Raw genomic sequence first — 17,116 nt, forward strand, 5'->3', positions numbered from 1 at the left:
GTATACTAATGAGGCATTCACATTTTTCTATTCCATATAGCTCGGTGGTCTGTCAAATGGGTCACCTGATGAAGCGCTTACAACCGACTAGACGAACGACGGCCCCGAATTGACATTGGTACTATAAGAAATATCCTTCAAACTGGAACACAACAATATTATGTATTGCTGTTTGTATATAATATATGATGAGTGGGTTGTATCTATATAGACGAGCTTTCACACAACTCTATTACCAAATACCTATTACATTTCAGTTACACGTGATAGTTACATTTTTTTTTTATGGCATTGGTTGGCGGACGTGCATATGGGCCACCTGATGGTAAGTGGTCACCACCACCCATAGACAAAGGCACTGTAAGAAATATTAACCATTCCTTACATCACCTATGCGCCACCAACCTTGGGAACAAGATGTTATGTCCCTTGTGCCTGTGATTACACTGGCTCACTCACCCTTCTAACCGGAACACAACAATACAGTATACTGTTATTTAGCGGTAGAATATCTGATGAGTGGGTGGTACCTACTCAGACGGGCTTGCACAAAGCCCTACCACCAAGTTATATTACATACTGATTACATTGAGATAATAAAATACATAATATGCAGTTTTTAAACTCTATTCTCGATTTACACAGAGTAAATGTTTACAGTATGTAAAAGGCGAGTTTAGAGTTTTAAAGATAGCATTTTTATGCTTTAGGTTTTAACTAATAATTGCGATCGTTAAGAAAATATATAAGCAAAACATAGTACTTGTAATCATTGGTTTTGGAACATAATGTTGAAGTATTTTAGACTTTGGCTGTGGTCCAAGGAGACTGTTATCTATGATTATGAATGAAATTTATTTTTGTTTTGTTTATAAAATTGTTAACATAAATGTTAAAAATCGAATTCTTATACATATTACATTTTTAATTTATCTAAACTATTCTTGGTCTAGTAGATTATAAAGTAATGTCATTTGAGATAGAGAAAACATAAGATATATACTTGGTTACTAAAATAACTTAAGTTTGATGATTGATAAAGAATATATATTTTTCTATATATTATTAATTTATAACCACTTAATACATAGAAACACGAAAATCCTAAATATACATTACTATTAATGCACTTACACTTAAGATTTTATATATACATATATACATTTTAACTAATCCAAAATATTATATCACATTTTCGCAACCCAAAAATATACTGATGATGATATACAAATGCATATAAGCAAGTGAACTGCATAAGAACTCACAACCACATACCATACCTCCCCCCCCAAACACCAATTCCGAACGCGGGTGACACCAGAGGTGGTAACTAGTAAAGTAATATAGCCCATACACATGCTACCACTGGGTTAAGAAGTTTTGAAGTTTATTCTTAATATGTTATAAAATTACTTAAAATATTTTAAATAACTAATGGAACAATAGTTGTTTAAAATATGTAAGAAATTGATATTTGCATAATTACAGTTTAATTTAATGATACTCATATCTTGTTTTAAATAATAGTTGTGAATGAATATATTATCTTATTTAATCCTTGACGTTTAATATTCATGAACAGCAGTGTCAGAAAGATCTACTCTTTTAAAGTCAATTTAAATGTAATATTTATATTCAACTTCAAAGACAGAAGAAGTTAATGTAGTAATATCCAGTTATAACATAAAAATGCACTAGATCGATTTAAATTTTATTGTATTGGGGCAGGTCCTATATTCCGATTTTAAAAAATCTAGAAAATAATTTACTAGAATGTTATCATTATATGTTTATCATTGATTAAATTCTCAATGTCATGATAATCAATTTACAATTCAATGATTTAAGTTTCACAATATTATAAGGAGTTAAATTACATCACTGTTTTATCATATTGTTGTGTGTGTTTATAAATTTGTTAAGTAGTTGCGACTTATATTGTTAAGCTTTCATTAATAATTGCAGACTTTCATATTCTTCTCTTTTTCATGAGGGTTTCATTTCAAACATTAGGGTTTTATAAGAATAGTTCACAATGTTTTTCAAGTAATTTACATGGCCTCTTAAATAATTTATGCAACATATTTTATGTTTTCACACTACTAAGAGCAGAATACACCAGCTAACTCATGTCTACTTTATAAATATGCTATATAGCTAATAAAAGCTCACTTAAATTGCTGTAATAATACAAACACTATTTATGCACAATTTTTTAAATTTGTATATTTGATTAACTAAATCAAAAATAAAATTTACGTACTTAATAAGGTTTCATGGGTAGATTTTTAAAATAATTAATATCAACATAAAATAATTCAATATTCTTCTATATAATGTTTAAGTTTCTTTAGTTTATTGAATAATATATAAAAATAAAAGTAATGTACTAAACAATAAGAAATTTGCTATATATAGGCATAAAGTATGATTCACAACCAGGTTTAGACATTATAAAAAGATACATTTACAATAAGCCATTATCATGTATGACCTCATCTTTTGAAATATAATTTTAAAGAACACACAAAAACACCATAGTCTCAATTTATACCATCAATAAATCAACAAAAACAGTCGCTAGTGACCTAAATAACGCGCATTACAAGTGCAGTAATAATATACTTTCATGCATACGAACCGTGCACGACAATTTCATGCGAAACAAAAATGTACATAACAAGATGTGAGGATAAGAATTAAGCACGTCACGCCGTTTGTTTAAAATAATACTCAAAAAAGAAAAAATATCTTCGGAGTGTCGCGTTTATATACCTCCAACTTCACATAATCCTCAGGAAATTACGAGGAACAAGTAAATGCAATGCTGTGTTGTTGAATTGACCGCTGAATTTATTCAGCTAATCTTGCGCATAAACACGTGTAATATAAATGCTACCTTTATTATAAGTTCGATCTCTGGGACGTCTCCGTTCGCTGTTCCGTTCTCTGCAATTTCATCCGACATCATGAACTCCAAAAAACACTCGGATTTATTAAAAAAATATACTTCGTATTCACTTCAACACAACCGTCACTAATCCACAACACGGACAGACTGACTCACTTCAGTTCATACTTCATATCAAACTTCAGCTTTTACAATGCTTACTTGGCAGAACTTGCGCAACTAACTGCAGTGAAATTTGCAATATGTAATTAAATATGCAAAATTAAACAATTTTTATTCGTCTACATTTCTCAATTTCCAAGAGATTGTATCAAGAAATTCTGAATACAACGTAATTGTTATGATATTTATATAGACTAAATAAATATATTATCTGTGTTAGGAGTTAGGACTGTCATTTCATTTTAACATTAAGCATATTACATAGCCCGTCTATTGTATTTCACTATTTTGTTTAATTGTCTATGGCATTCACCTACTAGAAGTACACTATACTCTATGACTTATTTGAGTATTGAGTTCTTGTCAGTTGTCACTTGTCAGTTTAATTATCAACTTGTCAGAACTCAGACTTGATTTGTAAATATATAATTAATTGCGTAAATTCCTTCTTTATGTTATTTGATGCAGTTTAATATTTGAATTATTTTTTATCAACATTGAAAATGAGTACCGCGGGGACTTCATCGGCAGAAACTCAGATGACATTTGCTGAAAAGCAAGCCGAGAGAATGAAACGATTACGTTCCTTGCACTCAGCTAGAAATGAAGCTAGGACGCATAATCATCAAGAAGTTGTTGCCGAGGAAGCTAGGAATAAACTTCCAGCGAATTATGACGCTAAGAAAAGGCAGGCAGAGTGGTTGCTAGACGATCAAAATAAACGGGAAGAAGCCACAAAACAGGGTAAGGATTACGACCGAGTGAAACTGTTAAGCATATCTGCAGTTGAAGCAGAAAGGCTCGAACGAAAAAAAAAGAAAAAGAACCCTGACCAGGGCTTTTCTACTTACGAACAGGCCACCGTACGACAATACAATAGGCTTGTTAAGAATATGCCCACAATGGATCCAGAACAATACGAAAAACAGAAAGAAAAATATGGAGATGCATTTTACGGTGGTCAGAACGTGATTATACATGGTATGCATGAAGACCGTAAAGAAGCAATAGACAAAATGGTTAATGATATAGAGGGACAGATATCAAAACGGGCGAAATACTCTAGGAGACGTACACATAATGATGATGCTGATATTGATTACATTAATGAGAGGAATGCCAAATTTAACAAGAAGTTGGAGAGATTTTATGGTGAACACACTGCTGAAATCAAACAGAATCTTGAAAGGGGTACAGCTATATAATTTGTTATCAAGGAAAAACTTTCATTGGCTTGAGATATCTGAATTTAAAACAAAGAAAATATATTTAAATACCACAAAATTGTTTTAGTGTATTTGTGACTTACCAATTGAATAAACTGTTTTTTAAATACTTGTATTCTATTTTCCTGATATTTAAAAAGATTCAGTGTTCAGTATTAATGTTTGAAAAAAATTGCATCTACTTACAATCTGTATTGATAAGTGAAGTATTTTTTATGATCTTTAGCTGAAAAAAAATTCAAACCAATATACATAAATCTTATACTAGAATTGTGTTTCAGAGAAGTTTTTAGTATAAAGATGGTAGGTAACATCCACTGAGAGTTTAGCTTAATATTGTTAATAGATACAAAAGCACTTTATGTATTCAAAATATACAAATGGTTTTTACATGAATATGTAATCATAATTCTGTTTCTCTGTAGTAATGTAAAATATTAAGAAAATCAAATGAAACAAATTTGAATAACAATTTTATTTTGATACAGATGATTAAGTAAGTACATATCAAATCTATAGATACGAAATGTCTTAAATATATAATCTATAAAGCACTAGAAATTTTATTCATTGTACAAGTTTAATAATTTAGTTACGTATTACAGAAATTGATTATGCCATCTAATACGTTGAATTAAAAATCACATCATTTTCTAAAGATTTTATTACTGGCACTTTAATAAAAAATTTGACATTGAAGTTGTCTGTTTTTCCAGATTGTTTTGTAAATCTTAGTGAAATCTATTGCAAAGTTATACCGCACCAGTTCTTTTTCTTACATATAGATACTAAATACAGATTTTTCTTAAACTTGCACTATCTTATAATATTCACTAGAAGTACTAATGGTATCACAAGTACTTACTCATATATACATAAAATGAGCACTTTATTTTTTACAAAGAAATGCTGTAAAGCTTGAGCTCCACTAAAAATGATAAGTTATCACTGTGATAACTAAAAAGTTGTTTGTATATAATTAGTACATTTAAATTTATATAGATTAATTGAGCAAAAATAACAGAAAACTAATGAAAACATAGTCTTTGACAGTGTGAAAAAAGAACTGCATTCAAAAAGTGTACTGGTTTAAACAGTTCATATTGAGATGATTTGTAGTGAGGCAGTCTTCTATTGGTCATGTTCTAACAATCATTAATTTTTTTATTTTAATTATTTATTCGTCTAGAGCTCCAACTATTATATACCTATGCTTAGTAACGGTTGCTCTTTATAATGACAGTTTTGAGTTTCTGCATTGAGGGATCGTCGCTTAGTGACTAAAACTGTCTGTATGAAGAAAACACCTTTTGGCTGGCTGGTTTTCGATTTAACGAAATAGAACACAGATATCCATAAACAAAAACAGAAAATTATTAAATCCATGTTATCAATTAGAAAAAAATCCTGTAGTTTTTATATTTAGTTAACTATGCCAATTTACAACTTAAGCAGCTACCGAGTATTTTTCGACGGAAAAAAGTAATGTCTTTATTGACTCGACCCGGGTTTTGGGCTAAGGATCTCGGGACCTCGTTGTTAGGTAGCGATTATACCGAAGAGGCAGACTAATCGCTGAAATATTCAGGATGGTAGGATGGCATCCTGTGTTGCAGAACTATCGATAGTTGAACTCGAAAACTATTCAGGATATCGATAGTACTATCGATAGTATAGATAGCTCTCTGTGAGCAATACTATTGGTAACAACAATAGTTTTCGACTATCGATAGTCAGAGAATGAATTTTGAGAAAAGGATGACGAAGTCAAAGTTCTCGTTAATGTTTCTTGAAATCGAGGCCCTAATTTATCATTGAATATTTTTTTAAACGTGTCTTTGGCCATCGACCTTCGTATGTAATCATGGAAGTTCTAAACTTCTACAAGAAGATACACAATTTTTAAACTTGAGGTATACTTTAATGTTTTTTTTTCATAAATCGAATAAAATATATTTAATGTATTAATTCTTATACTCTTTACTGGCGCAATTTTAATTAAACGTATTAAAATATATCAAATAACTTAGCTTGAGAAAGTAATACTATCGAAAAATAACTAGCTATCGATAGTTTAGATTAAGAGTAATGGTTTTTGCAATACAATCGACAGTATCAATAGTATTTCTCATGAGGAGTTATCGATACTATCTATACGATGGCTAACACCTTAACTATCGATATACTATCGATTGTCTACCGATATCAACACTATTGCCATCAATCAGCACGCAAAACGATCATCATAAGAAGCAGCGCGCATATAAACAATATGCACACGAGCATTTAATTCGACGATTTCTTCGTATCGCCACGGACTCGCCGTGGTACATCCGTAACGTCGACCTACACAAAGACTTCGACACCAATTCAATTCGATTTCGATCGCGAAACACCTCAAAATACTTTCCACGGCGTATTTTGAGAGAGCCAAGCAACATAGTAATCCATTGATAGCACAAGCCTGTCAATACACCTCCCTCAGAGGTAATCTACCTAATAGACTCAGGCGACCTATACACGTCCTGAACGACGAAGACGATAGCTTCACTATCGCAAACGCGCCATTAGTAGGGAAAACCACCAATCTACACAACCCACACTCACAGCGTTTCTGCCGGTGGAAACGAGGACCCAGACTAGCGACGTCACGGAGGCGGCTGTGACGTAAGTAAATTCTATCAGTGCTTAAATTCACACCCCACCGACTACGTTCTGAGCCGAGGTGCGATCTCATAGGAGACACCCATCAGGACGAACGTCACTCTCGAGCCCAAAAGGGTTTACCTTAAGGCAGAGTTTTAACATTCGCCCCAACGTTCGGTGACGCTGTAAAGGCCAGTAGGGCCAACAGCACTACTCAATCAAGATACAAAAAAGAGCATTTAAAATTAGGTCTCGTTCTTTTGTTTCGATTAAAGATTTAATGCATAGAGCATAGCTCTAAACAATTAAATAATCAAAAATTTTATTAAGTTTACTGAATAAGACTATTTCTCTTTAATTTGTTTACTAGTTATTACAACAAAATAATAAAACAATAAAACAAATATTTAACTAAACTTTCCTAGAGGAGCTCAAGCAAAGTATATAATTAAAAAGCTATATAATCATAATACATTTATATAGCACATTATAATTGCCTTTATTTTAGACGCAAGCCATATTATAATGGCAGGGTTACATTGTAATTCAATTACACATAAGCAATTTTCGAAATTCAAGTACATATCCGTTAATGTATAGTCTATTCCAATCACAAAAAAACAACATTTGTCGTATCGTTACGTAAATGCTCTATGCTTTTCATTTTGCGAAAAAATGGTGTTTTGAACATCGACGAAACTTTTATCTGAACTTTGGAAGTAAAATTATAGTGGATATAAGTAGTTTAGTGGAATAGTGTTGTATTATTTATGAAGATATATGAATCAAAAACTCATAGTAGTGCACAATATACCTAATGGCTGAGCAAATTGCGCGGTATAAATTTAAGATTTGTTTATCTTTACTATTTCGATTTCGATTGGAATAGACTTTCGATAATCCTCGCTACAACAATACAAAGTTGTTTTTTTATTTTGATTTCAAAGTAATATTTTCATAAATCATTTTTACTAAGACATAATCCGTGGCTACATATTATTTCAATAAAATAATGTTAAGTGTTTAAACGTGCTTTTTAAATATTGAAATTCAACGTTTCAATAAATTGTCTATAAAACAATAGTCAAAAGTATTATTTCGTATGTTGATAATTATTGTAGATGTATATAGGTATACTAATTTAAAAAGCATTTTTATTCATTCTATGAAGTACATTACGTGTAGGTTCAACTGATGTGATTGCTTTTTTTAACTACACCTTAAAACTATTATTATTAAAAATGAAACAGACTATACCTTCATAGGTATCCCAAAAGGAATTAAAATTGTACAATTATATTTTTTAAAGTCTTGCATGTTTAATAAGATAAAATACACATCTGGCGGATTTGTGCTAAGATTTAAATAGCTCTTTAGATCATTTATTCGTACTACAATAGCAAAAACTTTTTTGAAAATATTATTGTTTCCAGTACGTCGAACACAACCGGAAAAATACTAGTACATCAAAAATACAGACATTTATAATAATTTTATTGCTTGCTCAAATTAACATGGATTACTGTAGGAAAACACAAAGTCGTCATTAGGACCTGCAAGTTATTTTATTTATTAAACAATAAATAAAAGTATATTTTTATATTCCAAAAAACAGATAGTTTTTAATTGAAGTAAGGTTTTCAGCGCTATTATTGCTTTCGTATTATCATCTACAAGAGTTAATATGTCTAGTAACACTGGATGATACCTTTCACTTTAACAATAATGTGTATACCTTTTTTAATTAAAATAATATTTTTTTAATAAAGTACAGAGTGGAAATTTGTAAGCAGAGCTGCTGTCATTAATTTCGAAAAGAAATTTATCGAGCTTGTTAAATATATTTTTAGTCTGTTTTGTTTTTAGTGCTATGTTAGTACTCTATCCCGACCCGTTTGACTTAATGACGGCACTAAGTTTCAAGTTATAAATACATTTACTGTAGTTTGCTTCAAATTTCCACCCTGTTTGATTTTTTACCTACACAATAATTGTTCTTTCATTTATCGTTTCTATTTTCTAAACCTTACCTTCAATGTTTATATATATATATTTTATATTGTAGCTTTTAAATTGTTGCGGGGTATAGTATTCATTTTATATATTAAAATATGTGGATTTTGCATGGAGCTCCTTATAATTTCATGATCACGACAGGTGGTCAAATAAAAAAATTATAATCGTTGTTAAAACAAAATTGATATTTACTTAAGCTGTAAGCCATATAAGTACTTAGATAGCAATAGGCATGTCTCAAATTTTTGGAAAATCTACTTTATCTTATATTAACTTGTATGTACCGTATGCTCAGAAACAGCGTACTGAATTTAGAGTAAAGCATGAACTCGTGTTTCGTGACAATAGGCTATTTGACTGGTTTTTAAAATCCATTTTATATTATTTAGTAGAGGTTAAGGAACCCAGTAAAAGTTTTTTTTTAAATTCTAGTACATATTTGCTGAAAAACATCAAATTAAAAATTACATATTTAAATAGCGCGCGAAAACGCTATTTTGACAATATGGCGCTGCAATGGGGTCGGTGACGTCACTTGCATATCTGTGGCTCATATAATCCACATACAGTAGGCAAACGAGGTTAACAAGCAAGTGACGCCATCATAAGCCCGACCAATCAGGAGCGTTTTGTGTCACATGACAAACGTTTAAAAAATGCATTTTATATTTATGGATTTTTGAATATATTAATTATTATTTTCAACTTTCGTTAATAAATAACCATTTTTAAACTCATAATATATACTGATTACAATAGTTGACACTTTATTTTTCGCATTGTCAAATAGCCTATTGCACGATGCAAAAATTTAATCTGCTAATAAATATCACGTTTGATTTTTTTTTAAATCAGAATCTATGTTTTTTTTATAACGACTTATGCCTCATAAGATCACATTAGGGACGCATTCATTTTTTGAAAGTAATTTCACTGAACTTAGTTCAATACTAATAAACAATTGTCAGTTTCCTTTTTTGGTTTTATGTAAATATTACTCAAGATTATCTCATAACACATCCAGTATAATAACTACATTTACATAATGTAGTAAAGTACATGTTAACATAAATTCCCTATCCACCTTAAGTGCAGCAGTGTTTAAATGAAAATAACATTAAGTTATTCGCATTTGGTACAACAGAGCACTCAGTGAGAATAGGAAAGTATAAGAGAAAAACGAAAATAAGGACAATATTAAAGTCACGTCAAGGTCCTCAAGTTCACTCGTAAGTTACGTTTCACGCAGTTCCTAATACTATCGATCAACGAAAGAACCTATAACCGTTTGTTTTGGAATGTGCAAATCAAAAATCCTCAACTAAAAATTAGACTACCAAATGCGAATATCACAGATAGTTTTTTATTTTATTGCTACTGCACTTAAGATAGAGGTCTTAACTTAAAAATACATTTCATTGACAAGGCTGCATTTCATAATACCCACGACCGCACTATTTCTGAAAAAAAAAAGTCGAATTTCAATTAGCCAATTCACCCCCGTTCAATTTAACGAAATATTTACAATTTTCTGATGTTTTGAGTGCGATACATTACACAAATATTATCAATAAGTCATGAAATATATATTTTACATTTATTTACAGCCCCTTAATTAATAATACTAATATACTCACTCCGACGACCAGGCATTAAATGAACTGTGATTCCATCTGGTGCTCGAACTGCGTAAAAAATAAAACAAAACTCAAATATTATTCTGTACAAGGAACATACTAGTTATTAATGTTAATGTAAATTTGAATATAACTTACACAACGGATACGGAAGCAAAACCAACGACAACACGGCAACAAACAAGGAGTTAAAATTAATAACAGATAAAATAGTACTTACCATAAGGCGGTTTTTATCTTTTTTTTATTAAAATAACAGTGATCTGTAGATCAAATATGTTACAGTAGGAGTACCAAAATTTTTTATAACACTCGGAAATTATAGCTTGCAAAATTAAAAAACTTCAATCAAAAATAAATTGAAACTAAAGCATTAGAAGCACATTATAGATATATAGCCTTTATATATTACAAATATTTAAAAAAAATAATAGACATTTTATGGAATGAAAGGAATAGTAAAAATATTGCAGACAGAACAGATAAATAAAAATAGTCAGGTTTTTTATAATTTTAAGACAGAATTCATAGCAAGCACCACCTTTACTTTGGTGGTCAGCTAAAGCGAAACAATATTCTATTGTGACAAAATTTTCTTGAATCTTTCAGTGTCTCTTTGCTGTGTTTACCTATTATTATGATATCCGGCTAGATAGTCAGATTAGGCTTCATAGTGGACAATTGCCTTGGAAATAATATCCGTTTTACCTCTAACATTAGTAATTTTGATGAAGCTCTTTCAATTCAATTGTATCCAGTATCCGACTGAATATTTAGCTATACTAAAAACCAATTCATTACTAAAAAAATAAACAATGATATTTTTTACATTTTATTCTCCTTCAATAACCAAAAATGTTGATCACATTTTTAATTTATTAAGTATAATTAAGTCAATACAGTCAATAATCATTCTACAATGTAAAATTATTGCAATCTCATTTTGTATATAGTGTGTACTAAAATTAAAAACTTAGTTAACCAACTGAACATAAAAAAAAAATGTAAAGAAAATTAGATACCACAAGTTAAATACTTATCATTGTAATTCACTAAATAAGTATATCTGTATATTTAATTATTAATGTATGTTTTAGAATATTTATTATGCCTGTACTGATTATCACAATGAAATTCGGTAATAAATGTTAATACTGTGATAACTTAGATAAGTGATTTGTGATTTAAATTACACTTAATATTCAAATAAGACTTAAGTGATATCAATAATTGTGCCAGAAGCTTTATATTTAAAATCTCTAATAATTTTTAAAATAGTTTTTAAAAATGATAACATTTTATTATGTATAAATTTTTACAATCCAATAATTTAAGCACTGTATTTTTTTATCATAAGGTTAAGAAAACTGCCTTTTATAAACTAACCAAATTAAAACCCTGATAAATCATTAGGCAATAAATTTTATAGCAATCTGAGCAAATGGCAAATTGAGCAAATATTAATATTAACATATGGCTAGTAAGTTCCGACAATATAAAATTTAAAAAAATAATAATTTAATGTATTATTTTTGGCAAGGTGCTTCTAGTTTTATTATTATAATATTCTTATGAGATCATGTGATGCCTCAAGATGTGACCAGATTATAAATAGGTGATGTAATTTCAACCAGCCTAGAAAATATATAGATTAAACAATAAATGTTCCTACCGTATAGTATCATAACTTAACAATGACAACTAAAATAACAAGAAAATATACAATTCCACCTAATAAAATTCAATATTTTAATTAAAACTATCATCACATTAGATATATCGATTTTGATACTAAAACTTTTTAACAATTAATTTCATTTTTCTTTAAAAATGTTTATTTAATTTTTTTCCTTAATTTTTTACACAAAATCATAGCTCTTCCTTATGGATAATTTATGTCAACAAGAAAAAATGTAAAATTATGTGCACCATTCTATAAAGCATTAAGAGTTCCAACTATAATTTATTTAAATTCTTTTATATTCATATTATTCATTATCCTTACAGCCACCATCTTAATTGTTAGTCTGAAATTAAATAAACTATTCCGACGTAATTCCGTTTATACACTTTAACTCGGTAACTAATAAAAACCCTATATACATAAAAATCTCTCTAACTTTAAAAGGTTAATATAATTACAAAGTATATAAGAACACACATGCAAAACTTCAATGTCTGATATCAAACAGGAACATTGGGTATGAATAGCAAACCGTAAAGGAGATGCCAATGTCAGCAACAGTCCATTATTGGCAAGTCCTTCAATAGAGTGGTCATGCCACATGCTAGGTTAAGATTGCACAATACTGTTTAGTATTCCTCATTTAGAAATAACACTTAAGTCTGGTTAAACACTGAAAAACGAACACTCGTATATCAAAGGCACTTTTCAAGGCATATGGTAAATTTTCAAACATTCACTGCTCTGTAGTCACCGACTACATGGGAGATCGGTGCATCGGCCACATCTGTGGTCTGTCGGTTTGCACCCCTCCTGTTTCTATCGCGAAAGGAGCCGAAGCCCGAGTCGTGAGTGGTAGCTGGGGACGTACCTACGAATATCCGCGGCATGTCACACTCTTCGCACTTGTCAAGCAGTGGGTGGTTGCGGAAGGTGCACATATGGCACTGCCACGATGTGGGCTGGCGCTGACCCGTGTAGATGTTGCTGTAGAAGTTGCTTGTGTCGTCTGCCTCTGCAACGGGCATAACACGAGCTAATAAAAAATAAAATAAATTATATTTTCACTCAAAAAAAAAAAACATATATATATATTTTATAATTATGTATAAATCTTACTTAAGATTAGATTCATAATTATTAGAAGAAACTTGTTAAATAATAATTAATCAGTTAAATAGATTTCCTGATACTAATTTAAGTTGATTATTTCATATAATACATACCATGACCATCCATTTCTAATCGTTTAGCTAATGTATCACACTCATCCCGTAGCCTTTCCACATAATCTTTGAGCCTCTGTGCTGCACTTGGCGTCGGTGGTGGTGCAGCAAGTATCTGAGTCTCCCGATTAAGTTGCGCAAGCCGACCCTTTTCTTGAGCTACAGCAGAAGCTAATCGAGATAGACGTTCCTTTTGTCGGTCAATCAAGGAACGGTCTGGAATGTAAAATATATAATACTTATATATAATAAATATTAAATAAATATACTCAATGTCATTGACATAATACATACTTAAAATTATAATTTCTATTGTCTATCTCCGAAACTAAGCACCAGATCTTTACGAATCAAACAAAATGATATAACATCAACGTTATGCATATAATACCATAAAATATATAAACATACAAATTGAGAAATTCCTCTATTATATAGTGGGTTTATAATCAGAGACATGTTCATGTTTGGGAAGACCAAATATAAACCATATTGCAATTATTGATCTTCAGTTGATCTTCGTCAAAATGAAGATAGCAAGTATCAGCATAGCCAAGAGTTGATTTTAAGTTAATGTGTTTAATTTTCGTAGGAGGACGGCGTCGAAGTGAGCGAACAATTATCTACTAGACTTGGTTTGTGGTTCCCCGGAAAGATGACGATCAAAGGTAATCTATTATCTATATTTGTATATTGCATGAGATAAAGGCTAAAACACTAGGGAAAACATTTGTAAAATCAATTAAAATTAACTTTTTTTCAGAGCAATACAACATCAAATATAGATTAGGCAGTTTGACATTCCTTTCAGCTGCCTTTTGACCTTCCATGCAAATTCTTCTTATAAGTTACGCCCATGCTATTTCTCATTCTCTGCTATTAATTCGTCTAACATTCGTGACATTTGTTCTTTCAAGAAAATGGAGTTGATAACTGCAACTAATATTTGATACAGACATTATCTGTGTCAGGTTCCATATCATCATTTAGCTTTAATGATAGGACATTGTGAAAATTTTTTTGGCATTATTCTTATCTTTCTAGAGAACACAAAATAATAAAGATGACTTCTTGGACCTGTCTTACTAACATCCACTCTGGAGACCAAAATATTTAGTCCTGGTACTAAAAGGGCCATTGCACATTTTTGAGTGAAATGTAAACCACAATTAGGTATTTGTAAAAAATTAAATTTTTTTTTTGTCAAATGATAAGTTTCACATTACTAATACCGACAGAAAAGGGTAAATGTTATTTAAAACAAGCAAAATCTGTTCATAATTTCTATAATGATTACAAAAAAATATTGTTGTTGACCATTTTAGCACCAAGCCACAGATATATTATTGGCTTGTTTTTAAAAAAAAAGAACAAAAAATACGAAAATTTAGCGGTGATATACTTATAAAATTATTAATTTATATATTACTAGTTTTCACCTGCACTTTAGGGGGAACAGAATTTTAGTAATTATTAACCTTACCCTCCTCCTAGCTAGTAAAAATTAAGCATAGTTCTCCCCCTTTCCCTCCTTTCTCCTACATACTTTAATTGATGAATTTAATTTTAATCATTTATTCATTGGAAATATATAAGGCTGACATAATTACCATCCAGGACCAGCAGTCTTACATGTCATGTCAAAAATAAACAGAGAATCCTTTCTATGTTTATGTTATACTTGAATGGCCCCATAAAAATAATAATCATAAATCTTACAGGTGATTAATCTAATTTAAAATATGTAAAAAAAATCTTACCATGTGATAGACCTGGTGGTTCTGGAGCAGCCCTGCTAGGTCTGGGAGACTCCAAGTGAGATTTCTGCATTGGAGGTGGAGGAGCACGACGTCTCGGTGGTCGTGTTGTGCTTGGACTGACAGTTACCGTCACATGACCTTCAAATGCACCGTCTTCTTCTCTTGTATCCCTTACAGGACTAGCCATGTTGGAAGTTGGAGTACAAACTGTTAAATTAACAGAAGTTATAGCTCTTGGGCTATCATAATCACCATCAGAGTATGCACGACTAAGGTCCATATGACAATTAACATTAACAGACCAGTTGAGAGGGTATCCTCTATCTAGTCGGTAGTTGCCAGATTTTTGCTCTTTATTCTCTGGTTTTTGTATTGATGGTGCAGGGGAAACTGTTCTACAGGACTCAGCTTCAGGCTGTTTTAAATGATCTGTAAATGCAATGTCTGGATTTGGCTTGACAAAGTTTAGTGTGTTAGGTCTTTGGGGCTTCTCCTGTGGTGGCTTAACCGGTGATTCTTTCTTGATAGTTTTCTTTTCTTTAACTTCTTTTGAAGCATCTAATTTCTCATTTAAATTAGCTTTGATTTTAGTGCTCTTTAAAATTTTGTAATTTGTGCTTTCAGGTTGTTCAGAATCAATGACTTGCTCCAGTTGTTTACACTCTTGAAATGTACTTTGTTTATCTGCCTTGTCATTAGTTAGTTCCAAATCACTTGGGGACTCAGCATTATACTTTGCATAGCAGTTATCAATGTTGATAATGGTGACTGGAGATGAAATATTATTTATTTTGCCATCAGTGTTGTTTTCAACAACATTTTGGTTTGCGTCGGTGTTTAACTTTAGTGGCTGTTCTTCTTCTGTTTCAGAGCTCGTGCTGATCACAGCTTTTTGTGGGCCTTCGCAAGTTAGAGATTTAATAGCTGTACATTTAGCAGCTTCATGTTTTATGATAGGTTGGTTGCGACACTTGATCGGTGGATTAACTTTGAGCTCATTGAGCTGACGAGCTGCAGCCGAGGAAGAAGCATGATATGCATGTGTTAGGGAGGCCTTGACTTCTTTATGGAGATGTGTCTCACAAGCTTTCTTATCGTGACAGTACAGTTCGATTGTATTGGACACAACATGATCGGGAACGCCGGGAAACTTTTGTTTCAGTTCATGAAACAATTGCATAAGCGATATGTTGGTGCACGCACATGGTGAAGGGCTCGTAGCGCTATCGGAGGGGGCAGACATCGCCGCCCATCCTCGCGGAAGACCTCCTCTGCACCGTGAACTCGCCTTTCACTGTATTAACAAAAATATACTTGCACTCACCGAAAAAAACTAACAAACATCGTATACGAAACCCGAAATTTTATTGTCTTTTCACTCTAGTGACGTCATAAACCTTAAAATCTCTTTTTCATATAGTTACGTGTACATCACTGAACTTTCACGGCTGCGAATATTCATGACTCGTTAATCCCTACGGTACACATGTGACGAAAAAGAGCACATAACGAGACAAGGCTGAATTTTTATATCTTTTGTTATCATCATACCAGAGCTATTTTTCGACCAGTTGCGACACCTTAAAAGTTGATTTTTCACTTTGTTTTTTATGTCTATTACAAACTTCAGTCTGCCGTTTATAACAGAAACACCTTTTTAAAGTCAAAAGGTATATTAACATTTGTGAATCCAAAAATAAAATTACGAAAATCACAAACTTGTCAATTCGAACCTTCCATTTTGACTATAGATATAGACCACAGAGTATTAGCGTACACAAAGAGGACATTAAGAAGAGCGTACATTTGTATTCCATCATATTAATCCAATGCTACACATGCGATGAG

General features: G+C 31.3%; 3 protein-coding genes across 8 annotated transcripts in view; 1 reads left to right on the forward strand and 2 right to left on the reverse strand.

The window, feature by feature from the left end:
* The window catches only part of LOC113400220 (chloride intracellular channel Clic), a 30,261-nt gene extending 27,115 nt beyond the window's left edge, over positions 1–3,146 (reverse strand). For both annotated transcript variants that reach the window (XM_026639710.2, XM_026639709.2), the window contains exon 1: positions 2,900–3,146. In XM_026639710.2, the coding sequence (XP_026495495.1) occupies positions 2,900–2,971 (72 nt within the window). In that variant the 5' untranslated portion in view covers positions 2,972–3,146. The remainder of the gene's footprint in view (positions 1–2,899) is intronic.
* A 325-nt stretch (positions 3,147–3,471) lies between these two features.
* Positions 3,472–4,408, forward strand: LOC113400221 (pre-mRNA-splicing factor Syf2). The gene has a single exon (XM_026639711.2). It carries the CDS (start codon positions 3,577–3,579, stop codon positions 4,276–4,278), a length of 702 nt encoding a protein of 233 aa, XP_026495496.1. The 5' UTR covers positions 3,472–3,576; the 3' UTR covers positions 4,279–4,408.
* A 5,599-nt stretch (positions 4,409–10,007) lies between these two features.
* Positions 10,008–17,030, reverse strand: Tab2 (TAK1-associated binding protein 2). Of its 5 annotated transcripts, none has more exons than XM_064217415.1 (5): positions 15,269–17,030; positions 13,509–13,724; positions 13,154–13,297; positions 10,599–10,646; positions 10,008–10,421 (listed from the first exon to the last, which is right to left on the reverse strand). In XM_064217415.1, exons 1-5 carry the CDS (start codon positions 16,509–16,511, stop codon positions 10,396–10,398), a joined length of 1,677 nt encoding a protein of 558 aa, XP_064073485.1. In that variant the 5' UTR covers positions 16,512–17,030; the 3' UTR covers positions 10,008–10,395. The 5 variants fall into 5 exon arrangements, with proteins under 5 accessions (XP_064073485.1, XP_064073484.1, XP_064073486.1 ...); XM_064217414.1 differs by having other exon boundaries at positions 13,154–13,318; XM_064217416.1 differs by lacking the exon at positions 10,599–10,646 and having other exon boundaries at positions 10,010–10,421; positions 13,154–13,318.
* Between the last annotated feature and the right edge of the window lie 86 nt (positions 17,031–17,116).

This window comes from Vanessa tameamea, chromosome 17 (assembly GCF_037043105.1).
Source record: "Vanessa tameamea isolate UH-Manoa-2023 chromosome 17, ilVanTame1 primary haplotype, whole genome shotgun sequence".
NCBI classification, from domain to species: domain Eukaryota; kingdom Metazoa; phylum Arthropoda; class Insecta; order Lepidoptera; family Nymphalidae; genus Vanessa; species Vanessa tameamea.

What these genes read in the sequence shown, in the direction of transcription:
- Tab2 (XM_026640227.2), bottom strand. Translation starts at nt 16,511, where the DNA reads ATGTCTGCCCCCTCCGATAGCGCTACGAGCCCTTCACCATGTGCGTGC. An exon ending in ACCACCAGGTCTATCACATG is followed by an intron (nt 13,725 to 15,268) that starts GTAAGATTTTTT and finishes TTTACATTCCAG; the next exon opens with ACCGTTCCTTGATTGACCGA. An exon ending in ATTAGAAATGGATGGTCATG is followed by an intron (nt 13,319 to 13,508) that starts GTATGTATTATA and finishes ATTTTTTATTAG; the next exon opens with CTCGTGTTATGCCCGTTGCA.
- LOC113400221 (XM_026639711.2), top strand. Translation starts at nt 3,577, where the DNA reads ATGAGTACCGCGGGGACTTCATCGGCAGAAACTCAGATGACATTTGCT.